The sequence below is a fragment of the Rhinolophus sinicus genome, chromosome 17, assembly GCF_057876585.1.
Source record: "Rhinolophus sinicus isolate RSI-liver-muscle chromosome 17, RSI-T2T, whole genome shotgun sequence".
Classification (NCBI taxonomy): Eukaryota; Metazoa; Chordata; class Mammalia; order Chiroptera; family Rhinolophidae; genus Rhinolophus; species Rhinolophus sinicus.
In genome coordinates this window covers 219,089-244,576 of record NC_142517.1, presented here as the reverse complement: position 1 = coordinate 244,576, position 25,488 = coordinate 219,089, and the positions used below count along the sequence as shown (strand labels likewise).

General features: G+C 50.8%; 1 protein-coding gene across 14 annotated transcripts in view; it reads left to right on the top strand.

Moving 5' to 3' along the window:
• The window catches only part of PCNT (pericentrin), a 111,758-nt gene that overhangs the window by 55,831 nt on the left and 30,439 nt on the right, over window positions 1-25,488 (top strand). For 8 of the 14 annotated variants that reach the window (XR_012492119.2, XR_012492102.2, XR_012492108.2 and 5 more), the window contains 13 exons: window positions 395-529; window positions 2,909-3,039; window positions 4,703-4,824; window positions 4,942-5,180; window positions 6,935-7,097; window positions 7,706-7,918; window positions 8,805-9,034; window positions 9,403-9,519; window positions 9,627-9,647; window positions 10,272-10,478; window positions 12,777-12,947; window positions 14,497-14,595; window positions 24,451-25,326. Coding sequence is in view for 11 of the 14 variants with exons in the window: in XM_074319934.2 (XP_074176035.2) it covers window positions 395-529; window positions 2,909-3,039; window positions 4,703-4,824; window positions 4,942-5,180; window positions 6,935-7,097; window positions 7,706-7,918; window positions 8,805-9,034; window positions 9,403-9,519; window positions 9,627-9,647; window positions 10,272-10,478; window positions 12,777-12,947; window positions 14,497-14,595; window positions 24,451-25,326 (2,724 nt within the window). In the remaining 3 variants the exon portion in view is untranslated. The remainder of the gene's footprint in view (window positions 1-394; window positions 530-2,908; window positions 3,040-4,702; window positions 4,825-4,941; window positions 5,181-6,934; window positions 7,098-7,705; window positions 7,919-8,804; window positions 9,035-9,402; window positions 9,520-9,626; window positions 9,648-10,271; window positions 10,479-12,776; window positions 12,948-14,496; window positions 14,596-24,450; window positions 25,327-25,488) is intronic. The other 6 variants (XM_074319981.2, XM_074319882.2, XM_088794200.1 and 3 more) reach the window with 3 other exon arrangements.

The window sequence follows — 25,488 nt, the reverse complement described above, 5'->3', positions numbered from 1 at the left end:
AAAAAAACACCTTATTTCATTAATACAGTTTAGTTCATTAGATAAACCTAATTAAAAGCATCTTTTATTGAAGAAGAAACAGGATTTACCTTTGAAAAACCAAAGGAACTTAGGTTCTAAGTGTCTTGGGTTTTGATGGTTCTGATTCCCTGACGATGGAGAATTTCCTGTGTGGCCGCCCGACCGCCCGTCAGGGAAAGGCAGCAGGCCGTCTCCTGCTGTCTGTAACGCTTCTGCATGCGTGTTCGCTCCAGGGTGCGGCCTTGGTCCCGAGTATGGACTCAGTAAACATCTGTTGAATGAACTGAATTCTAGTGAACAGCAGAGAAATGGAACAAGCATCATTTCATACCTTAATTGCATCTTTTTGTTCTGAATAATGTGTTCTGTACAGGGTGAATCTGAAAAGCAAGCTGCTTTGTGTGACCGAACGGACATGCGTCGACTGGCGTGTGAGCAGCCCCTCCACCAACGGGAGACAGAGGCTCTGCGTCTGCAGCTTCAGGAGAGGGAGGAACAGGTGGTGCAGGTGTGTGGGACGTGTGTCCTCCATCCCTGCCTTCCGCGTGCGGCAAGGTCTGCAGAGCACGAAGTGTTCATCTGGACCATTAACCACACTCACAGTCTTCCCAAGGGTCCCCACTAAGCACTACCCTCCGCCCCCTCCCCCAGCACTGGCACCACCGTCTACTTCCTGTCGCAGGATCTGACTCCTCCAGGGGCCTCATACAGTGGCCTTCTGCGTCTGGCTTGTTTCACTAGCTTCATGCCCTCCAGGTTCCTGCACGTGGTGTCAGAGTGTCCCTCCTGTTCAAGGCTGAGGCACATTCTACTGCACATATGTTGACGTAAGAACGTCCAGTCCTGTAGAAAATTTGTGTAAGAGTTTGAGGCAAACTGATGACATGTGCCAGGAACCAAGAGCGCAGATGCTCAGGAGAGGGACACTTTGCAGCTTCCTTTGTGCGTTTAAGGACAGAATAAGGGAAATGATGGAGGTGGGAGGTTCCGTGCTCCCTGAGGGGAGAGAGATGGTAAAGGAACAGTGTCATCCTTTAGTTTCTATTTCGTGGTCGTCGATTGTGTTCCGGTGCTTATTTGCCGTCTCTTCTTCGTGATCACGTTAGTTTTCCCCGTTTACCGTGTGTGGGGCAGGGCAGGACAGGCATGGAGCTCCCACTGTCCTGCAGGCTCTTGAGTGTGACCGACCATCGTGGTGGCCTCTGGCCTGGCCACCAGCCATGGGCGTGGCCACCCCAAGGTCGACCTTGGCTGCCGTGGTGCTCCTTGCAGTGAGGCCCTCAGTGACCACCACCCACTGAGCACCATCCACTCCCCACATCAGTAGCCGGGGCCACGGCTGGCCGTGCGCGGTCCGGCCATGCAGGTCTGTGTGTGGCAGCGTGCGGTGGGCACGCTCACCTTCTCGATTTCTTATTCCTTTGGGATCACTTTCTGCCATCTTGAAACTTTTAATTCTCTGTTGATTGTGTTTTCTCTAATTGTCCAGCTACAGGGTGTTAGTTGACGTAACCAGTGTTTTATAGAGCCCCATTCTATGCTGATTCCCCTCCAAGCACAACACAGAAACTGTTGACAATTGGCTGTGGTTCCTGCAGTAATTATTTTCAGAATTACGCCTCCTCCTCCCATGGCCTGGGTTTTCTTTTTGTATTTTCAAACTGTTTTATGGGCCCTGCACTGGTGCTCTTGTGTCCGTTTTCTCCACACACAAACTTGCTCTTGGATGAAGAGGCAGCCGTGGGCGTGTCAGCCCATTGCTGCTGTGAAGCTGTGTGTGTCGGCGTGTACCCCAGTGAGGTCTGTGGTGGCCTCTGTCCTTTCATCCTCCATGGGAAGGACGCCCATGTTCTTCTTGGCAGTAAATTCGACCTGAACTGAGAAACTGTGGCTGTGGGTGCCGGGCCAGGGAGAGCTCTTGCCTTAAGGGGCTCAGGGGCTCTACTGCTGGGAAAACACACTTGTCACTTCTCTAAGCGGCATGACAAGACCGCCACGCCCGTGGCCACTGCTCAGATGGCCCCCTGAGGCACCACGGTTGCTGACTTTTTGTCTTGCTCGTGAGAGGAATATGTAAGAGAGATCTTCACTTGCCTGGCGACTGATTTTTATTATGAATGACCAGAAAAGGATTTTGTTTTGAGTGATCATTTGTGAGAATGATCTTGCATGGGTTTGCCTCCGCTGCCCCCAGGCTAGTGGCCTGGGGGTTCTATGCTTTGTAGGGGGAGGACGATGGCACAATCCACGTGAATGACTTTCACCTTTAATCACCACCTGTTCGTCTTTCACTGTTTTTTTTGTTTTGTTTTGTTTTGTTTTTAAGATTTTATTGGGGAAGGGGAACAGGACTTTATTGGGGAACAATGGTCAAATTGTCCTTTGAATCTTAGTTGTGGAGGGTTCTGAACGTTCAGCTTCAAGTTGTTGTTCTTTCAGTCTTAGTTGTGGAGGGCGCAGCTCAGCTCCAGGTCCAGTTGCCGTTGCTAGTTGCAGAGGGCTGTGCCATCCCTTGCGGGAGTCGAACCGGCAACCTTGTGGTTGAGAGGATGCGCTCCAACCAACTGAGCCATCCGAGAGCTCAGCGGCAGCTCAGCTCAAGGTGCTGTGTTCAATCTTAGTTGCAGGGGGCAGAGCCCACCATCCCTTGCGGGACTCGAGGAATTGAACTGGCAACCTTGTGGTTGAGAGCCCTCTGGCCCATGTGGGAATCGAACCGGCAGCCTTTGGAGTTAGGAGCACGGAGCTCTAACCGCCTGAGCCACTGGGCCGGCCCTCACTGTTTTTTAATTAGTGGGGTGAAGAAGGTTATGGTGAAAGCGCCATACAGAAATTGATTTTTCACTAAATTGTTTTAAGTAAAGTGTGACTGATCTTTCCACAACAGCTGAAGGACCAGGTTTTATCCTTAAGCCGCGAGCTGGAGGAGTTACAGCAGAGACGCGCCCGGGAGAACCAGGAGGGCGCAAACCTCATCGCAATGCTCAAATCTGACACGGCCCTGTCTGCCAGCCAGAGGTCAGTTGCCGCGCCTCAGCGCACCGGGTGTCATGGGTGGGACCCCTGCTGCAGGGCTCTCCTCCTCTGAAAAGATTTCAGACACCGAGAAAAGTGAGGAGTGACATGGCGGACACCTGCGCACCCCCTATCCCACTTTGCTGGGGCTTCGCCTTTCGCTGAATTGCAAACCGTGACAGTGATGCAGGCGCTGTGAGCCATCCGCCCGTTTGTCCTCGTGTCTGGGCTCTGCTTTTGGAAAGTTTCCTCCTGGCGCCACACAGGTTGTGTCCCCACACATCGTCCCACGTTTAGCCTCTCTTTCCGGTACGTCTAGTGCACTCCTGGAACTGTCCAGCTGTCCCTTTGCATCTGACGTCAGTGAGTCTCCACTTCTGTCTGTGTGAGCCGTTGCTCAGTGTCCCATCTGTGACACTGTGTGAGCCGTCCCATCTGTGTGAGCCGTTGCTCAGGCCCTTCTCCAGGTCCCTCCATCTCTACTGTGCCCACCAGCTTGTCTCTGCCCGCAGCCTTGTCCGGTGGCCCTGTACTGACCTTGAGGGTTGAGAGAGACCAGGCCACTGCGGGCCTGGCTCAGGTCTGAGCCCGCTGCGGGTCCCTGCTCAGCATCCCCCAACCTCCCCATGGCTCTGTCCACACGTGCTCGCTTCCGTAACCCTTGTTTGTAGCTGCCTGTGGCTTCATGCCTCCCTGAGTCACTAAGATGGGTGCAGGGTGGAGTGTGACAGGCTCTGCGGTCACCAGCTCCGCACGCGGGAGGGACTCAGCAGAGAGCACATGACCCCAGGTGTTTAGAGTGTGTCCTCCAGGTGAGCAGCAGCTGCAGACGCCCGGACACCAAGGGTGGCGTTTTGGGATCATCGTAGGGACCGGGGGTTGGCACAGGGCGTGAGCAGGTGGTGTGGGCAGCTGGGAGGGGCCTCTGGTGCTTTTTTCACAGAGCAGAGCTGACACTGGCCCTCCTGACCTCCCCTTTGCCCACACGCTAACCGCAGGGTCTCTGTGTCCTCGGCAGCCCCCGTGGGGGCCTGGGCAGCAGCAGGGAGTTGTCAGGCCCCGCCAACCCGGGGTTCGCATGCTCTGTGCAGTCTGCAGTGTCCCCTCCAGTTCCTGCTCTGCACCGGAATGTTGGCCCCATGAGGCGCGGCTCCTCGAGTGTTTGGGGCAGTGGTGGTCCGTGCTGAGAGCAGTGCCCGTGCGGCGCCCTCAATGGGGAGTGAGTGCACCACATCGTCTGGTCGGGCTTGGCCACCAGCTGCAGCCCTTTGCTCATAGCCTTGTCCTGGGCGGGGTCACACTGAGGGTCAGAGGAGGCCCACCTTGGAGATGGGGTGCAGCCTGGCTCCCAGTCCTCTGAGGAGCAGATCATGCTAAACCCTGGTTGTCGTGGGCTGTGGGGTAGGCTGGCGGCCGTCTTCTGAAGGGCAGGGTCCTGAGGGCCGGGGCAGCTGTGACATGGGAACCGTGGGTTTGGTCTGTCGGCTGGCTGCAGGCCTTTGAGGAGCGCCCTGAAGGCACAGTGGTCCAGCTTCTTTTAAAATCAGGGGGAGCAGCAGGAAGACCAGCCCTGTTCGCGTCCACAGGGCTGCTGGCTGAGCTGAGGCAGCCCCGGTCAGGTGGCTGTTCCCCCTGATGGCCGCTGCCCCTGTGCTTCTATTCCCAGGACAGCTCTCCAGGACGCCCTGCGGAGGCTGCTGAGCTTGTTTGGGGAGACGCTGAAGGCTGCCAGCGCCCTGAAGAGCCGGATCAGCGAGCGCGTGGGGCTCGGCCTGACCCCGTCTGCCGGTGAGCCCCAGACACCTGGGCGCTGAGTGTCACCCTCATCCCCTCCAGGCCCAGCCGGACCTGCTGCTTGTGCTGGGGTGTCGTCCCTGATGTGGCATCCTGTTTGCTCACCTGCAGTGCCAGCCCTGGAGGAGACGTGGCCTGGCTGTGACGGGGCCGTGCCGGAGCTTGACGGGACTCTGCCTGAGAGCACGGAGATGTCTTCCGAGGCCGAGATCAGCAGTCACCTGTGTGAGAGCTTCTTCCTGAGCCCAGAAAGCATGCTGGAGTGTGAGCAGCCTGTCCGGAGAATCTACCAGAGCCTCGCCCTGGCGGTGGACAGTCTCTTGGAGATGGTTCTGGACTCCAGCAGGCAGGTAAGATACAGCCCCATGCTGACTCCTGCCCCGACTGCCTCAGGCACGGTGACCGTGTAGGATGCTGGACGATGGCCTTTCTCGTTGGGCCTTTCCCATTCCCACCCAGCCCAGTAGGGAGGGGTCGGACCCGTCGCTCTGTCCTTTCTGTGCCCCTGCATTTGGGGACGGAGACTGTTGGTTCTGGTGCCGCCCCTTATCGTGTCACTGCCGGCGAGGTCCTTTTCCGCACCTGTCTCTGAGAAGGAGTCTTTCCTGATCCTAAGGTCTTGAAGTGGGCTTGCTGTGAATGGAAACAGCCTCCGCGCCCTAACTCAGGGGACGTGTAATTCAGCTGCTTGTGATCCAGTTAGTACGCTTCTGCTCAGGCATTACCACTGAAAAAGTGAATTACTTGTTAACCTCGTAGGATGTTGTAGACAAATAGGAGAGACACTAAATTGGACAGTGAAAGCAGTAGAGAGACACTTTTTTCTGCATCCGTGCATTAAACGCAAAAACTGTTATGTGAGGCCTCTGTTCGCACTCAGAGACCCTGAGTGAGCCCCCTCCCTGTCCACACCTGACGTTTCCTTCTCGGCCCCACAGCAGCCTGTCCCCTTTGCACCTCCCGTCTGCAAACTAGACAGGTTTGGGCAGCTGCTGACATGTCATTAGGTGCTTTTGATTGTCCCCTAGTGTCATTAAAAAGAAACAGAAGCCCTTGTGTGGTCATCTGGTGTCTGCAGCTCTTGCCCGGCCGTCGTCCTGGCATTGTGTCTGAGCAAGTGCCTTGGTCTGTCGTGGGCCCGTGTTGCTTTCCCTGTGTCCCCTTCCCTGGAAGTCCACCCCCACGGAGTGCATTCCTCAGGGAGGGGGCCAGCCATCACCACAGAAGGAGGGACGTGAGGCATGGGAGGGAACGCAGGGCAGGTTTGTGGGGTGAGCTGAGCAGAGTCCTGTGGGCGGTGGGCGGTGGGTTAGCGGAGAGGTGTCCTGTGGGCGGTGGGCAGCTGGACGGGCTGAGGGGCCCTGTTGAGGCCGGGGCAGGTGTCCCGAGAGGATGGATGCTCTGGGCAGGACCTCAGAAAAGGAGTCCTGGGGGCTGTTTTCAGGGTGAGACCGACAGGTATCCTCACTGGCTGAGTTTCGTCAGGTACACAGGGAGGCAGGGGAGGCCCAGGCCAGGTACTGAGTTGTCTGTGGGGACAGCTGGGGTACTCAGGGCCCCCGAACCTGTAGATGGCCTGGTTGCTGCAGAATGGACATGCCTGCCAGACAAGCAGGGGAGGGAGGGGAGATTGTAGCCCAGGGCCAAGCTGGGAAGTGGGGGCATCAGGAGGCCTTGGAGGGGCCTGGTGGTGACTGAGCCACACCCGGTCTCCGGCCCAGGCTGATGATTGGCCCCAGGCACCCTTTCTCCTATCCCTGTGGCCTTTCCCGTCCACTCTGCACATGTGGAGCTGGCGGCTTGTCCCCTCCCAGGTGCCAGGCTCTCACTGATCGGCTTCCTGTCACGTGTCCTAGATGGTGTTGCCATGCCAGATACACGTGTATCGATGATGCCTAGGTGTGCGAGTCTGTGCGCACAACTGTTGAAAACTTGTTGAATGAGCAACTTTATTTAGTAATTGACATAATACTGAACACTGAAACTGTTTTCTATGGAGTATTGATGATTCTACCACAATTGTACGCGAGTAGAATTCTGTTTGTATTAACTGAGCTTCGATTTCTTTCGATGCACAGTTCCAGTTTTCTATGTGTTTTAACAGCTGGAGGAAGCACGTCAAATTCATGATCATTTTGGGAAAGAATTTAGCTGCAGGAGTGAGGAGATGGCACAGGTTGGGAGAAAACACCAGGAGTTACTGGAGCGCCTGGAGGAGGAGAACACAGCGCAGACGCGGCTGACGCTGGAGCTGTACAAGGCGGAGGGTGAGCGGCTGGCGAGCGCGGGGGGGCACGCAGCAGAGCCGTGCCATGGGAAGTGTCAGCACCGAGTTTTCAAGCCAGTGTAAAAATAAAGCAAACAGTGTGAGGTGTCAGTGACTTTCCTCAGTGGAAGGAACCGCCTTTGTGCACCGTCAGGGCTGCAGCAGACGGGCTCATGGAGCGGTCCTGTCCCCTGGCACTTACTTCCTGCTGCTCTCTGGGACGACAGCCTCAGAGTGTAATGTGGCAGGATGGGACCGTTCTTCCTCCCGTCACGGGCGACGGACAGTGGGTGCCGCTAGGAGTCACCTCTGTGACTGCCCCCGACTCCCATGACCCTGGTGTGTCAAGCGCGCACAGTGGCCGTGTGTGCTGGGCCCTTAGCACTAGGGGGTGGTGTGTGCATAGGGGAGGTGGAGACGTCCTGCACACGGCTGCTGTGTCACTGTGTCTGGCAGCTCCCACACCTGCGTGGTGGGCCGACCCTGTGCTGTCTGTCTAGGAACAGACGTAGGCACGACTACTGAGCTGTCGTGCTGGTGCGGGGATGCCCTCATCTGCCTGGCGGCGCCTCAGTGGGGCCCCGCAGCATGTCACCCCTGTCTCCCCAGGCATCATCGAGGGATTCAAGGTGGAGAAGGCCAGCCTGCAGGAAGCGCTGGGCCAGAAGGAGGAGGTTGAGCGGGGCCTCGTGGTCGAGCTGGAGAGCCTGAGCCAGCAACTGCAGCAGGGGACCCAGCAGCTGGCAGAGCTGAAGGAGAAGAATGCTGTCCTGCTGTGTGAGAAGGAGGCGGCCGCTGCTGAAGCCCAGGAGCGGGAAGCCGGTAGGAAAGGCCGGCGGCTTATTGGGAGCCGGGTGTCTCGGGGCTGAAGAGGGACGGAACCTGCACGTGGGGTGCTGCTCACGGCAGTGTCCGCCTGTCACCCTGCTTCTACGTGTCTGTGGGTCAGAAGAGCCTCTGGCAAACGGCACTGTGGATGTCGCCAGCCTGTTTGAGATAAATTGCCAAGACCGCGAAAAAATGAGAGTGACTTAAAAATGCTACTGAAAATGACAAAAAAGTTCCTAATGTTATCTTAACTAGGAGAATACAGCTTTGGCAAAAGTCATTTGCTAGAGTTTTGAGTATTTAAAAACAGTCAAAACATAAAAGGTATAAAACGTGGAGTTTGCAGGTAACATTGTACTCAGGAGCAGATTCGTAAGAAACAAATACGTGAGCTCATTTTTCTGACCTGTGTGTCATGTGGAGCCCTCACCGCTGGTCCCCACAGCCACCCGCTGAGGGAGGTGTGTGCCCCCAGGACCCCGCCCTCCCATGGCCACAGTGCCCTGATGGCCGGCCACTCGCACCTGTCAGAGATGCAGCTCACACTAGCTTGTGGGTACACGTGTTCCCCCAAGAGGTGGCTGAGTGGTCTCGGCTGAGTCCTTTTCCTGTGGGAGGAGAGAGACCGGGACAGGGGCAGCCACGCTGTGTCTGTGGGCAGGGTCTGCAAGCCTCAGGGAGCCCATGCTGCCGTCCTGGCCAGGACCCGTCTAGGCCGCCAGGGAGGCTGGCTGCGGTGTCTGCCCTTTTCTGGGCAGCCGTGTCATGTGGGCGTCTGCTGTACCGGCATCACTGTCAGGAAACCACGTTTGGGGCTCTGCTGCGGCATGAGGGCCGCAGTCTGAGCCCTTGGCTCCCACCATCCTCTTTGTCCCTGCAGCTCTTCGGAGAGAAGTGGAGGACGTGACCAGGGAGCAGGCGGAGAGCCGGAAGCAGGCTGAGCAAGACCACCGTGCCCTGCGTGCCCAGACAGAGGCGCTGGAGGCCGAGTTGCAGGAGCAGCTATTGCAGCACCAGGCGTGCACCGAGCAGGCAGCGGAGCTGTGCGCGCTGCGGCAGCAGCTGGCGAGTCTAGACAAGCAGCTGCGCAGCCAGCGACACTTCATGGATGTAAGGGTTCTGAGCTGTTGGTGGGCAGGGCAGACGGAGGCTCTGTGATGCGTGAGCGCCACGGTCTGATCAGGAGCCCCACGGTCGCATGGGTGCCAGTCAGGGCCACGCTTTCCGCTTTCTGAATGTTCCGAGGTTTCCCTGCACCACACGGGAAGGGCTGACCCTGCACTAGCGCCATTTCTGCAGGGCCACATGACTGGGCAGGGGACCTGTGCCACCTGGCAGCCCTGGCCGCTGAGTGAGAGGCTAGCGGGCGGTCTGCGCAGGCTCGGGCGCCTCCCCTTTCCCAGGTCCCCTTTTGGGGGGGGGGGGTTGTGGACCAGGGAAGCCATGTGGCCCTGAGCGCACATCTTGCCTGGTGACAGGAGCAGGCCGTGGAGAGGGAGCAGGAGCGTGAGGAGTTCCAGCAGGAGATCCAGAGGCTGGAGGAACAGCTGAGGCAGGCGGCCAGGCCACGGCCCCGGGGCGTCCCTGATGGTGACGTAAGTTGGCCCCACGACGTGCTACACTCGCGGGATAGTGGTTCTCTATGGCTCTTAAGCTTTATCTTGAAAAATGTGTTTGCCTTCCATGTACCCGGGAATGACAGCGGGCACAGCGGGACGAGCAGGTATGTATGGGCGCTGCCCAGCCCACGGGGATATGTGGTGGGGGGTGTTTTGCGCCCTTGCCCCTGCATCTGGCTGCTTTTTTCCTGCAGCCATCAGTGTGGGGCCGGAACTGTCTGCTTCTCCTGTCTGAGGTCTCTGTAGTCAGTGGGCTTGTTCTTTGTTAATGAAACGTATTCTGAGGTAACTGGGTTCACGTGCAGTCATGAGCAATAAGACACAGACCCTGTGCCCCTTGGCGCAGTGTCCCCAGTGGTGACGTCCTGCGGGATCCAGTCACATCCCAGCCCACGTGCTCCTTTCGGCCCCTCCTACGAGGGGACTGCACACTGGGTGCCGCAGCCTGATTCTCTGGAGGTGCCGCATTTCCTGCTGAGTGCTTCACGTTCCTCACTGCGGGGCTAAGTCCATTTTGCGATAAACCGTGTGTCCTCGCCTTCACGTCTTCCCCTGGGAGCCTGCCCTTCGTACCACGGCTCCATCGTGCTCTTCCCAGGGCGTCGCTGCACACTGAGGTCCAGAGAACCACGTGGACGATGAGTTTTCTCTCGAGTGTTTGGGGACTTTTTTGTTTGGAAGAATTTTTTTTAACTGTTGTATTTCTGAAGCATTTTTTGTTGTTTTAGGTTGAATTCTTACAGGAAAAATTGAGAGAAAAATCAGATGAACTTGGCGAATTGGTTATAAAGAAAGAATTAGCAGACAGACAAGTGTTGATCCAAGAGGAGGAAATTAAGCATCTCGAAGAGATAAATGCCAGCACCATGAGGAAGGTGACTCAGCTCCAGGAGGAGCTGGAGAAACTGAGGCAAGCCATGCGAGAGCTGCAGCAGGTGAGCACCTGCTGTCATGGGGGTCTGGACGGGTTCCCGCTGTGGGCGCACACTGCCTGAGCCGCTCGGAAAGCCTGAGTGTGAGCGAGGCCCCTGGGCCACCCACTGACCAATGGACTTCCCTCTGGCCTCCCTGCTTCTGTCTGTTCTGGAGGGAAGTGCTCAGTGCGTCCTCTGCTGCGTCACGAAACTGGTCACCAAAGGTGGGGGTTCCCCGCACACTGAGCAGCACCCCGCCCTCGGCAGCTCCCAGCTCAGTCCTGACACCAGCCCCTGGAGCTTGTACAGACGCCACGAGGGAGGGCTCAGTTGCACAGCACTGGCCCTCAGACATCAGCCGCAAGTCTCAACCACACGTACTTCTGACAGACCGCCTAGAAATCAGGGGTCCCCACACCCCTCTTCAGAGTCCTTGAATTTGCTAGAGTGGCTCCCAGGCTCAGGGCACAAGTTTCTTAGGAGATTAGGGTCATAAAGGGTCTAACTCAGAAACAGATGGGAGGACGAGATGCAGAAGGTAAGGTCTGGGGGTGGGCTCAGGGTCCCTGGGGTCCACTGTCCCAGCACCTCCATGCACTCACCCACCAGACGCTCTGGACCCTGTCCTTTTGGGCTTTTATGGATGGAGGTCCCATCACCCAGGCATGATTGAGTAAGTCGGTGGCCATTGGTGACTGATTCAACCTCCAGCCCCTCTTCCCTCCATGGAGGTCAGGGATGGACTGAAAGGTCCAACCCCTTCATCACAGGGTTGGTTCCCCTGTCGACCAGGCCAGCCCCACCTTTAGGTGACCTAGGGGCTTTCCAGAAGTCGTCTTAGCAACATCAACTCAGGTGGGGTTGGAGGGGCTTGTTATGAATGGCAAGCCCCTTGCTCTCGGATCACTCAGGAAAGTCCAAGGGTTTTGGGAGCTCTGCCAGGAATTGGAAGGAGACCAAATATACATTTCTTATCAGTCACAGTATCACATTTTTAGTATAATAGCATCTTATGACAATTTGTGTAGCACTCCTTAGTAATTTCATAAAGTAAATGTTCAGGATTTTAGGTTTATAAAAGTTATTTCATTAAATAACATTAGAGCTAGTTACAATTATTTTAATTTTTGAGTTTAGTAATTTATGTCACCTCTGATGAAAATGCCTCCAGTGACAGTTTTCTGTCATTTGCAGTTATGCGTGTGAGGGACAGACGCTTCTGTTTCAGGCGAGGGGTGAGCTGTGCTCAGTGCGAGGGCAGGGGACCCGCGGCGTGGCCACGCAAGTGCTTTCGTCAAAAGCACTTGAACTTCTGACTTCATCTATCTTCTGTCACTGGAGGTTAAAGGCTCACCTGAAAAGTGAGGCTCAATGAGAAATTTTATTCTAGAATCACTCATCTGGCCCTAAGACACATCCTGCCCCAAGGAAGCGAGTTTTCACCAGGCATGTTTGGTTGTGGAAAATGCCCATGAGAACTGTCATGTTTCCCCGAAAAGAAGACCCAGCTGGACCATCAGCACTAATGCATCTTTAGGAGCAAAAATTAATGTAAGACCCGGTCGTATTTTAATATAATATAATTAAAATATATTTTAATATAATATAATTAAAATATATTTTAATATAATGTAAGACCTGGTTTTATATTAATTTTTGCTCCAAAAAAACGCATTAGAGCTGATGGTCCTATTTTCGGGTCTTATTTTTGGGGAAGCACGGTACTGAGTAGAGTCAGGGCTCCTTCGTGAGGACACCAGCGGCGCCCAGGTGTCCCCTTCCCATGCCTGCAGGGCAGTGGTGCCCGTCCTGCCACTTCCTGTGTGGGCTTCCCCCTTCCGTTCCCCCCAGCAAACACTGAACTCTGGATGCCAGGCGTGTAGAAAATGCCTTTCTTTCCCTCCGCAGTGGGACCTTGTATACAACTTGGTATGCCGTTCCTTGCCCACTTAATGTGTTATGACATTTTATCCATATCAGGTTTTCTTGGAAAACTTAAATGGGCTGTTAACGTTCTCTGTACAGATGTGTTGTCAGCCATTACCCTGTTCTTTGGCAAGTTCTTTGCAGTGTTCTGAAATTGCTATGTGTGGAGACTCTTTCTGTACCTGTTGAGTGACCACTAAGGTTCAGTCACCTGCAGTGGGTTGCTGTGCCCACTGGCTCTGGGGCCGCGTCCTTCACCAGGGGCATTGGGATCAGGTGTGTGGTACATGCAGGTGTGTGCAGGGGAGCTCCACCAGAGCCGGGGACGGCGTACACCCTAACACGGCAATTCAGGCCCCGATTCCTGAAACACGGGCCTATTTTCTCAACTAGGACAAGGAGGTCTTCCAGGAGCAGCAGCTGAGTACCTTGCTTCCGGTGTCCACGCGGCAGGCTAGACAAGACGAGGGCAGACGCCCCTGGCCTCCTGTGGGCCGCCGTCCCGAGGGCCCAGAAGTCCAGTTAGAGGCTGTGCAGAGGGCGCACCTGCCACAGGACAGCGAGGTAAGCGGGCAGGCGGGCCCCTCTGCTCGCTGCCTGACGCCCAGCGCCCGAGTCCTTGCCCAGCAGGGGATGCCAGGTGTTCCAAGAGTGCAGTGGTGGGTCTGTAGCTCCTGGGTAGTCTTTGTGCTTTGACCATTTTCATATGGGTTATAGGATTACTTGTAATCACTTTGAGGCATATACTTTGAAATCTTTCAGCATGACCTTAAAAATTATTAAGTCAACTAGAGCATTAGGTAACTTTTAATAAATACTTATGTCTTTTATTTTAACGAAAGCTTTTGGATTTGAAAGAGCAGTTAGAAAAAATTGAAGATGACTCAGTGAACAGGAGTGAAGGGGCGTGGCATCTGGACCTAAAATTAGGCTGGTGCCACTCTGGTGCCAGCTTTGGCGGGCGTCACGCTGATGGCGCCAGCATGACGGTGAGCTGAGGAGACCCACCTCTGCTCCTGAGCTTCTATGGGTCACAGAAGTGCTGCGGCTGGCCCACTGCGGGGACCCTCAGCTGTGGGGTGTCTGTCGGGTGTCGGCTAGGGCCTCAGGCTGTCCTGGGCGGGCGACGTCAGCCCTCCAGAAGACGGGAGGGACCCTACGCTGGCAGGTGACTCTGGAGGTGCCAGCCTCGTGTCTGCACTGAGTCTGCACGGGACAGCTTCTAGGCATCACAGGTGAAAAACCAGAGTGGCCTTGACTGGCGAGCTTGGTCCACTCCCAGCTCCGCACCAGACTCTGCTTCCTGTTCGCAGTGCTGATGGCAGGGCTGCTGAGGGCCGCTTGCTGGAGTGAGGCTGTGAAAGAGGCACTTCCCTGACAACAGAGCTGTGACAAGGAAGCAAATCGGACTTGGGAGCGACGGCCTTGCCTTTGCCTCCCAGGGCGCCCAGTCAAGGGGAGGCTGTCACTCGCCGTTACCTTCCCACCTCAGAGTGAAGAGAAGTCACTTCTAAATCCTCTGTTACCTCTATGTAGCTGTGCTGTTGAAGCAGAAAAGAAAACCAGCCCCTATACAGTGCAGCCGATAACCAAGTTGTGGAGAAAACGTAACCTTAGACGGCCTGGCAGTGTATTAGATTGAGTTGAGGGTCGTTGCGTGGAGTGCCGACCTGGCAGTTGTTGGAGGAGTAAGTGGCAGCGCTGGTAGGAATCCTAGAGGCTGCGTGTCCTTCATACCCGAGCCTCAGCGGGTCTGCAGCTGTGCGCTTTAAACTCTTCAGTGGAGATGGGGGTCAGGGCCCATCCCAGGGTCACTGCCAACCTGTCTGCGGGACCCGTCCCTAATCACTAGAGGAGAAATGGACCTTATCTCTCCTTGTTGGTGGCTTTAAATAGATTGACTGGAGAAATGCAGCAACTGATTTTCAAAAATTGAATGAATATGTCATTTTAACGGAAGCCCTTATTAGAAAAAAACGTTTTCAAATTGAGTGTCAGTATTTGAAACTACAGGCTTATTCAGTTAAGACATCTCGCATCTGCCAGGTCTGGGGACTATTTCCCATAGGAATGCTTTGTTGGTTCATCATGTTTATTATCTTCATTTCCACAGGCATGTCTGCAAAACGGGGAGAATGAGATAATGTGTGTGAGCGAGCAGCTCGAGGCACAGCTGGCTGGGATAGGAAGTGGCACTGTCAGCGTCAGCGAGGTAGGCGCCCCCGAGCCTGCCAGCCTGACACCACCAGCCTGGCCACGCCCTCTGATCTCCTGCCTTTGGCCATAGGGGCATCTTAGTTAGCCATTGTGTTCTTGGGATTTTGTAGGTCAGATGTCAGATCAAAGAGACCTCGAGGATGACACAACATAAAGTTTATAATTGTGTTTTCATTAGTTATGATGGAAGGTATAAGGATGGTGGCAGCTGTTGGGATAAAAAGTTTTATCTGCAGTTTTTTCGTGTCGCTAAATTTCACAGTGGCAGGCTATTTGGGATGTTAGTAATTTGTCATGGTATCTTATATATTTGGCAAAATTAAAACAAAATTTTTTGTGTGTTACTTTGAAAAGTGCTTTTAAAACCAGTGACTGATAGTTTTTAATTTATTTTTAAAATTTATTTTTCAGTTACAGTTGGCATGCAATATTATATTAATTTCAGGTGTACTGCATAGTGGTTAGACATTTGTATAACTTGCAGAGTGATCCCCTGATGAGACTAGTCCCCACCTGATACCGTACATACTTATCACCATATTATTGACTCTGTTCCCTGTGCTGTCCTTTACATCCCCATGACGTTTGGTAACTGCCAATTATACTTAATCCCTTTCCCTTTTTCACCCTCCCCTCAACTCCCCTCCCATCTGGCAACCATCACTTTGTTCTTTGTAGCTATGAGTTTGTTCATTTTTTCATTTTGTTTTTAGGTTATATAAGTGAAAGCACGTGATATATGTCCCTGTCCGACTTACTTCACTTAGCATGATGCCCTCCAGGTCTATCTACGTCACAAATTGCAAGATTTCACCTTTTTTTTGGTTGTTTTTTTTTGTTTCACTTAATAACATTCCATTATATGTGTGTCCACATTTTCTTTATCCATTCATCCATTGATGGACACTGCCATTGCTTCCACATCTTAACTATTGTGAATAATGTTGCAATGAACATAGGGGTGCATGTATCTATTCAGATTAGTGTTTTGGATTTCTTTGGCTAAGTACCCAGAAGTGGAATTGGTGGGACATATGGTAGTTCTATTTTTAATTTTTTTGAGGACCCTCCATACTGATTTCCACAGTGGCTGCACCAATTTGCAGTCCCACCAACAGTGCACGAGGGGTCCCTTTTCTCCACAACCTCACCAGCACTTGTTGTTTGTTGATTCATTGGTGATGCCATTCTGACCAGAATGAGGTGGTATATCACTGTGGTTTTTATGTGCATTTCTCTGATGATTAGTGATGTTGAGCATCTTTCCATCTGTCCATTGGCCATGTGTATGTCCTCTGGAGAAATGCCTATCTATGTCTTCTGCCCATTTTTTTAATGGGATTGGTTTTATTTTCCTTTCATGTTGAGTTGTATGAGTTCTTTATATATTTTGGGTATTAACTCCTTACCGTATCATTGGCAAATACCTTCTCCTAATCAGTAAACTGGCTTTTCGTTTTGATGATGGTTTCCTTTGCTGTGCCAAACTTTTTAGTTTGCTTTAGTTCCATTTGTTTATTTTTTTCTTACTACTCGTGCCCAAGGAGACATATCCAAAAAAATATTTCTGAGATCAATGGCAGACAGTTTACTGCCTATGTTTTCTTCTAGGAATTTTATGGTTTCAGGTCTTAAGTGTAAGTCTCTGATCCATTTTGAGTTTACTTTTGTATGTGGTGTAAGAAAGTGGTCCAGTTCCCTTTTTTGCATGTATCTGTCCAGTTTTCCCAACACTATTTATTTCTTTATTTATTTTTAATTTTTTATTGGGTTTCTCCAGGGCCCATCAGCTCCAAGTCGTTGTCCTTCAATGTAGTTGTGGAGGGCGCAGCTCAGGTCCAAGTTCAGGCGCCGTTTTCAATCTTAGTTGCAGGGGCCGCATCCGACCATCCCACACGGAAATTGAACCAGCAACCTTGTTGTTAAGAGCTCGTGCTCTAACCACCTGAGCCATCTGGCCGCCCCTATGTTTTATTTATTTATTTATTTAAAACATTTTCTTTCTTTTTTAAACTGCAATCACTTTTTCCTTTTTTTAACTTTTTAAAAAAAATTTAAGTGTGATTTTCCAGGACCCATCAACTCCAAGTCAAGTAGTTGTTTCAGTCTAGTTGTGGAGGGTGCAGCTCTCAGTGGCCCATGTGGGGATTGAACCGGCAACCTTGTTGTTAAGAGCACCGTACTCTAACCAACTGAGCTAACCTGCCGCCCCCCCAACACCATTTATTGAAGTGACTAACTCCCGCCCCCTTCTTCCTCCTCCCTTCCCCACTCCGGTTTAAGCCATTCTTTCTCAGTCTAGTTGTGTAGGACACAGCTCCCTGTAGGTCGCCTGTTGTCGTTTGGCCTCTCACAGCAGCTCACGGCAGCTCTCGCCAGCTGCTGGCCACTCACGATGGCTGCCGTCCACTCATGGCAGCCCATGGCAGCACACAGCAACTCATGCTGGCTGCCGGCCACTCACGCTGGCTACCGGCAGCTCATGGCACACAGTAGCCCACAGCGGCACACAGCAGCTCACGCCAACCTCTGGTTGCTCACGGCAGCCCAGCTCCAGCGAGGGCCGTTGTTCACAATCTTAGCTGTAGAGGGCGCAGCTCACTGGTCCATGTGAGAATCGAACCAGCGACCACCTGAGCCACTGGGACGGCCCGACTAATTTTTTTAAAGGCGGTTGTATTTGTTGTTTGTCCTTAGTGCTCTAGAACTGTCCAAGTGAGTATCATTTTACATATTAAAATGTCATAAATAATGAAAATAGTTTATGTGATAAGGACAAAACTTTAAGGATAGACAGCTTTATAAAGACAGTCCCAAATGTTTTCTTTTGAGATTTTATTCATTTCTATATGTGTACAAACAAATCTGTACATCCTTTGTTTTCTGCAATTCAACTGATTTTTTGTAAAGGTGTGGACAATGTTTTTGCTTTGCTATAAGAAATAAAACTGAAATACCGTTTATAGGGCTGACTCTTGTTAGGTTTCTAATTCTTTGAAGGAAGCCATATTTTCATACATTTTCTACCCTTATTTTATGTCAGTGAAGATTTTCATTTTCTAGAATCGTAGTATCTTTCAGGTTTTTGGGAAACCTGAACGCTTCTGTCTCCGTCATTCATTGTGAAGATCTCTGTGGATATAGTTAGGGTTATTTCTTCTCTGCACCTCCTCCTCCAGTGGCTCCCTGACATCCTAACACCTTCTTCACACTATACATTTTCCTTCCTTTGTTGTTGACTCTAATACATGCGTTAGTGTTGTTTCTTTTTTTCATTCCCCCCCCCCCCCCCCTTATTCCACAGTTTTCAATGAAGAGGTCTTGAACATCTTTTGGTAAATGTATGCCTAAGTATTTTAGGTTTATTGCACTATTGTAAATGGGCTTTAAAAAAAATTTAATTATCCAATTGTTTGCTGTGAGTATATATACACATATACATATATGTATGTATATTAACCTTGTATTCTGTTACCTTGCTAAATTCACGTATACTGGTAGTGTTTATTGATTCATAGGGTTTTCGATGTCTTCAAGTACAGACGGTTTTGTTTCTGTTTGATCGTTTTTTGTTTTTTTTCTTTTTCTTCCTTATTACAATGTGTAGTACTTCCAGGACAGTGTTAGATAAAACAGGTTAGAGCTGTCATACTTGCTTTTTTCCTGATTTGGGGGAAAGTGTTTGATGTTTCATCATTAAGTGTGATGTTTGCTGGAGGTATTTCATAGATGTCGTTTATCACATTGAGGAGGTTACCTTCTATTTCTAGTTTGCTTTTTCTAAATCTTTTGAAATAGTTATATTATTTTTCTCTTTGAGTCTACAAACAGGATTAATTTCACTGAGTGATGTTTGACGGTTAACCAACCTTGCATTCCTACAATAAACCCCACTTGGTGATGATGAACTACCCTTTTAATATAGCATTGGATTTGATTTGCTGATTTTTCTTAATGATTTTTGCAACTGTATTCATGAGTGGTATCCATTTGTAATTTTCTTTTTTTGTTATATTTTATCATTTTTTGGTGTGAATATTTTGCTGGTCTTATAAAATGGGTTGGAAGTTTTTGCACTTTCTCTATTTTCTGAAAGAGGTTGTTTAACATAGATGTGATTTCTTTGTGAAACCATCTGGCCCAGTGTCTATAATGCATTCAGTTTGCTTCATGCTATAGGGGGTATTTGGATTTCTGTTTCATCTTGTGTTCGTTTTGATAAGTTTATTTTTCAATGAACTTGTGCATTTTATCTAAATTGTCAGATTTCTTGGTGTGAAGGAGTTTATAATCTTTCCTCATTAACGATTTCCTTATGGACACATTCAATATCTCTAACTTCTGCACTGATGATCCTTTTTCATTCCTGATATTGGTGAATTTGTGTTTTCTCATTTTCTTGAAGTCTAGCTAAGGGTTTGTCTTTTTTATTTATTTATTTTGATGTTTTTACCAGACTTTTGGCCCTGCTAGTTGTGGGGACAGAGTCCCAGAGAGCAGTTTCCATGCTCTCGGCCTCACATGGAAAGGTGCTGGCTCGGTTATTAGATGGCCATCCGCTGTGGCTGGGTGGCCATCAGCTGTTACCGGTTAGCCATTAGCCACTAATAGAACGGCCGTGGCTACAGTAGGGCGTTGGTTGGTTGGCAGAGAAGCGGGCGGTGGATTGTGGCTAGCAAGTGGGGTTAACAAGCACGAATAGCAGATTGCGGACTGTGTGGATCCTACTTCCTGTGTCTCGCCCAGCCGCTAATGAGATGGGTGCAGGAAGACCCCGCGTTGGGGTACTGGCGGATGTTTGCTTTTGTGTCTCGACTGGCCGCCATTGAGAATATAGGGGTATGACTCCCCTATCTATGGCTCTGTCATTGTTCATTTTTGGACTCACCATATCCTGCGTTCTTGTGCAGGGAGCGGGAGCTGAGTCTCTGCATTACACTTGTTTTCTCAATTTTTGGTCTATTTTGATGCTTTTTTTTTTTTTTAAGGGGAACAGGACTTTATTGGGGAACAGTGTGTACTTCCAGGACTTTTCCAAGTCAAGTTGTTGTCCTGTCAATCTTAGTTATGGAGGGTGCAGCTCAGCTCCAGGTCCAGTTGCCATTGTTCCAGGGGGCCGCAGCCCACCATCCCTTGCGGGAGTCGAGGAGTTGAACCGGCAACCTTGTGGTTGAGAGCGTGTGCTCCAACCAACTGAGCCATCTGGCCACCCGGGAGCTGAGCGGCACCACATTGACTTCATTCTCGTTGTGGAGGGTGCAGCTCGCTGGCCCATGTGGGAGTTGAACAGGCAGCCCCATTGCCCAGAGCTCACACTCCAACCAACTGAGCCACTCGTCCGCCCCTGATTCTTTTTTTTCTTTTTTTTTTAATTGGATTCCTTCTACTTACCTTGGGCTTATTTTGCTCTTCTTTTGCTAGCTTCTTTAGGTGGAACCTTAGGTCATTGATTTTAGATAGTCTTTTTATCTGTAAACTTTAAACGTTTTTTTAAAATAATTACAGTAAAATTCACTTGGGTATACAGTTATATGAGTGTTGAAAAATGCTTTTGGTCCCGTAATAACCACCACTGTCGAGAGACAGACCAGTCCCTGCCTCAGGAAGTGTCCCTGTGATGCCCTTGCCAGCCTCTGGCACCCACTGAGCCCTGTGCTGTGTGCCCTTTCCAGGATGCTGTGTCAGCACGTGGTGTGATGGGTTGCCATTCACCCATTGCACGTGTCAGTAATTCGTCCCTTGATTGCTCTTTCAAGCTTTGTTTACCCAGTCACTCATTGAGCGGTGTTTGGCTTGTTTTGGTTTTGGAATTATGAACTGAGCTGCTAGGAACATCATGTACAGGCTTTCGTGTGAAAATAAGTTTTCATTTCTTTAGGGTAAATAGCCAGGAGTTGAACGACTGATTCGTGTGTGAGCTTAACTGTAAAGAAACCACCAGACCGTTTTGCAGACTTGCTCTCCTTGCCCCATCCCCCCAGCAGTGTGTGAAGGCTTCCGTTAAGCACGTCCTCACCAGCACAAGCTCTGGTCAGTGTGTTTCATTTCAGCCGTTCTGGCAGGTGTGTACTGGTACGGCCTTAGAGTGTTGACTTGGATTTCCTTAGTGGGTAGTGATCTTGAGCATCTTTCATGTGCTCATTTACCATTCATACTTGAGATCTGCTCACCCAGGGGAGTCAGGGCCTGTGCCCACCACAAGTTCCCCAAATAAGGCTAGGCTCTCACTCTCTCCAGCTCAGCGGTGGGGGAACGGAGAGTAAGGAAGGACACTCAGAGTGGAGGCAGCGTTTTCCTGCTTCTCTTTCTTTCCCCACTTGACTCAATTCCTTTTTAGATCACACTTATATGGTATTTGCCATGTGGGGTAGGTGGTAATAGTTTGTTTTACAGATGTGGAAACTGAGGCAGAGAGTGGCCGAGTAGCTTGTTCCTATCGTGGACCCAGTCAGCGGCAGAGCCACATGGCAAAGCCACGCTGTCTGGCACCAGCAACACACTTTTACCCACCAGGTCAGGGGTTCTCCAAGTGGGTCCCAGGCCAGCAGCGTCAGTGTCACCTGGGGAATGCAAGTTCTCAGGTCCCACCCCCGACCTGCCAACTCTGGGTTCGAACCAGCCCTCCTGGCATCCTGATGTTTACTCAAGGTTTTGGGGTTATTTTTTTATTTGTGATTTTTTGGAATTTTCTGTGTAGACTGGTATGTCATCTGCAAATAGGGACAGTTTAATTTCTGCCTTTCCAATCTATATGCTTTTCATGTTCTTTTCTTGCCTTAAGAGCTAGCTGGCACTTCTAGTACTATGTTGAATAACAGAGGTCAGAGTGGAAATTTTTGCTTTGTTTCATATCTCATGGGAAAACTTTGTCTTTCACTAGTAAGTGTAGTATTAGCTGTACATTTAAAAAAAGATGCTCTTTTTCAAGTTGAGGAAGTTTTTCTCTATTTCTTGTTTACTGAGAATTTTTATCAAGAATAGTGTTGAATTTTGTCAAGTCAACTTTTTCTGCATCATTGAGACAATCATGTGATTTTTCTTCCTGGTGGATTACGTTGATCCAATTACTGAACCAGCCTTGGCTCCCTGGGATAAATTTTACTTGGCCGTGGTGTAAGTTCTTTTTTATTTGCTGGGCTCTGTTTACTAGGGTTTTATTGAGAATTTATGTATCGATATTCATCAGGAATATTAGTCTGTTGTTTTCTTGTGATGTCTGTCTGGTTTTCACATCGATAATTTTGGTCTCATTGAATGAGTTTTTCCCTTTTCTGTTTTCTGGAATAGATTGTATAGAATTGGTATTATTTATTTGTTAAATGTTGAGTGACACCATCTGGGCCTGGCAAGTTACCATCGTTTTAAATTATGGATTAAATTTCCTTAGTGGTTACAATAGTTTTTTTGTTTTGTTTTGTTTTTTATAATTTATTTTTTAAATTTATTGGGGTGACAATTGTTAATAAAATTACATAGATTTCAGGTGTACAATTCTGTATTACATCATCTATAAATCCCATTGTGTGTTCACCACCCAGAGTCAGTTCTCCTTCCATCACCATATATTTGAATAGTTTTCAAAATAATATTTTATACTGGGAAATTTTTGGCCATTATTGAGGTTTGTTTGTGTGTTTATTTGTTTGTTTTTGCCCCCCTCTCTCTTCTGGAGCTCCAGTTACAAACATGCCGTACCTTTACCTTGTCGTCTGGGTAGTTGAGGCTGTGTGCATTTTCAGTATTGTTTTTCCTCTCTTTTCCTCTGGTGGGATAATGTCTACGGCTCTTCAAGCTTGCGGGCTTTGTCACGTCCAGGATTTTCTTAAGCCCACTGAGTGAATTTCTCCCATTATAATTTTTAGTTCTAGCACTTTGGTTTTTTTCTATAGTCTCTGTCCATCTAGCGAGATTTCCTGTCTTCTTGTTTATCTTGAACTTACTTTATGTTCTTGAACACAACCGTAACCTCTACTTTAACTTGTTTTGCTCGTTCCAGCATCTTTGTCATCTCAGGGTGGTTGCACTTGGTTGTCTTTTCAGAATTGATCTCATGTTGTTGATTTTTTTGCATTTTGAATATTTTGACTTGTGTCCTTGATACTCTGCAAATTATCTTGTGGGAACTTGACTCTGCCGAGGGCTCAGGTTTTTGTTTTAGTGGTGGTCAGGCTCAACGTGCATGCTCCAACTTGCCTGTTGCGGTCGATTGTGGGTGTTGTCAACACACGGAGTTTGGGGTTCTCCTTCCTGGCTTCTCTGTCACTTGCCACAGTCCTTGCTACCCCTGCCCCTTCTCCTGGGCCTCACTCGTCTGGCTGTGCCACCTGAGGGCACAGCCTGAGAGAGGGCTCTTCCCCATCTGGTGGCCTCTGCCTGTCGATGGGACCTGTGGGAAACGGAGCCATGTGCTCTTGGCGCGAGGTCGCGCTTTGTTTCCATTCCCCGGCCTGCAGCTGTGCTCGCCCCTGGGAGCCCTGACCTTTCGCTGCCAGCTGCTTCCTCGCCTGCCCCAACTGTACTGTGTCTGGGAGGACCTACTTTAGAGTTTAGTGTTTACCATTTTAAAGCCACTCTCACGTGCTGGCTTCAGTATTTTAAATGTAATATTTGTGTTGTGATTGTGGCTGTTTTGTTTGTTTACCTTTTCATCTCTGTGTTTAGTGCAGTAAGGGGATAAGCACACACTGGACACAGTCAGAATTACCCTAAATCCCCCTCGGCTGCCCGTGAGTAGGGGGATGCAGCCTGTAGCGTTCAGTGCTGGGGGGCGGGGGACCTGGAGCTGATTGAGGGTCTAACTTCACACCAGCGCGTTGTCTTTTGCTAACTATACCGTATGGCATTCAGATACGCTAAATGTATGGGTCCTGTGTAGCTGATACTATCCAAACTGCAAGTGAATTTGTTTTTTATTTTTGCTTTAACTGTAGGCCGGATTTGAATATGCGTGTAAAGCGAAGCAATATGCGTGTAAAAGCAGTACTGAAACCAAGAGTTGTTATGAAACTGTCAGTTTTCAGGAACCAAAGCACTAAACTATAACAAATGGGCTGATTGTTAACTAAAACACAGATTGGTTAGAAGGTTTCACTTTTTGGTCACTACCAGTGATGTGATCTCAAGACAATGGAGTTTGGATCCATGTTGACATGGATTTCAGTCCTGATCTTCCATTTACTATCTTTCTGTAGTTGTGGCAAGATATTTAATATCTAAGTTTCCATTGTCCCATGTTTAAAGTTAGGAATACCAACATTTCTTACTTTAGAATTGTTGAGGGTTAGATGAACTAGCACAGCATTTCCTATTAGACAAAATAGTAAAAGCGTTCTGGGTGCCTGGTGTGGTACCGTGCTCTGTGTGGGGCCGTCCCGACATGTCACACACTGCGTGCATGCCATCGCCCGGCTCGGTCACAGTCCTCATCACACACAGTCCCTAGCCCGATTTCCTCACTTCCTTACTCAAGTGTTAGAGTGGCGCCTAAAATCTAAATGTGCCCGTTAGGACAACCAAACAAATTACACTTATTTCAATGTTATAATAACTAAATACACATTTCAAAGGGGGTGAAAACATCAGTATGAAGGTGTCTCTGAGTGACCAGTGACCGAGTTGGAGCTTCCTCTGGATTCGGACGGCTGGGTAGCAACCGGGCTTTCCTCTTGACCAGTTTGAGAAACTTGAAGTAGTCGGGGTGCAGCATTTGGGGTTTTTTTCCAAGTGTCAGCTCATTTGGTGACACTATTTGCTCAAGCTCCCAAGTCCCCACTTGTGCAGAATGATTGAGAGCTATCAGGCCGTGTGGGGCTGGCACGGTGCCTGCCTCTGAAACGGGCTCTTTTTTCAGGCTATGCCTAGCACCAGTTCAGAAGTCAAGGAGCTGAAATCCATTATTGAGACTCTGCAGGAGAACCAGGAGCGGCTGCAGGAGGAGAAAGCCGAGGAAATCGAGCGACTGCACGAGGTCATCGAGAGGCTGCAGAGGGAGCTGTCCCTCGGGGGGCCCATGGAGCGGGAGCGCAGTCCTGGCCCGTCCCAGGACCTCCAGAGTGAGCTGGAACGCGAGCTGTTGTGCCCGCAGAGGGGCGGAGCCGAGGACCAGGCCGCGCTGCAGGCTGAACTGCATGCTGCGCTCGCGTCCAGGGAGGCCCTAAGCGGGCTGCTGGCCGATCAGGAACACCGGCATGGCCAGGCCCTGGAGGCCCTGCATCAGCGTCTGCGCAGCGTGGAGGAGGCTGCCGCGAGGCAGCTGGCCCAGCCAGAGCCCGGCGTGGCCTCCCACATCCGAGAGCTTGAGGCCGCCCTGAAAGCAAAGGACTGGGCGGTTGCCCAGAGGGATTTGGAAATCGAGACTCTGCACAGACGAACATCGGCCCACTGCGTCGAGCTGCAGGCCATGCGGTCGGCTGTTGCCCGCATCCGCCGCTTGCTGGAACAGCAGCACCCAGGCTCCACGCACGAGCCCCCTGAGCTGCAGCGGCTCCGAACGCAGTGCGTACGCCTCAGCCGCCAGTTGCAGGCGCTGAATCTGCACTTCCAGAAGTGCCAGAGAGAGCTGGATGAGCAGCAGGCGTGCCAGGCTCCTGCACCCTCTCCTGGGGAGGGCAGTGCCCAGGGACTGGAGTCCGGGGATGACGAGGCCTTCTGTAAGGAAGAGTTGGAACATGACGTGGGCAGGAGACAGCTGACCGAGGCCTCCCATGGCCATGACCATGGCCCACAGGTGGGCCTGGGCCCCTGCAGCTCCACAGGTGCAGGCTGTGTGCACTGAGGTCGGGGAGCGTGGGGCCTGGAGGATCCCTGGCCCTGGCAGCAGTGACACGGTGGCTGCGTGCTGGAGCTGGACCAGAGGGACTGGGTGTTCTGTGAAGGGAACTGAATCCTT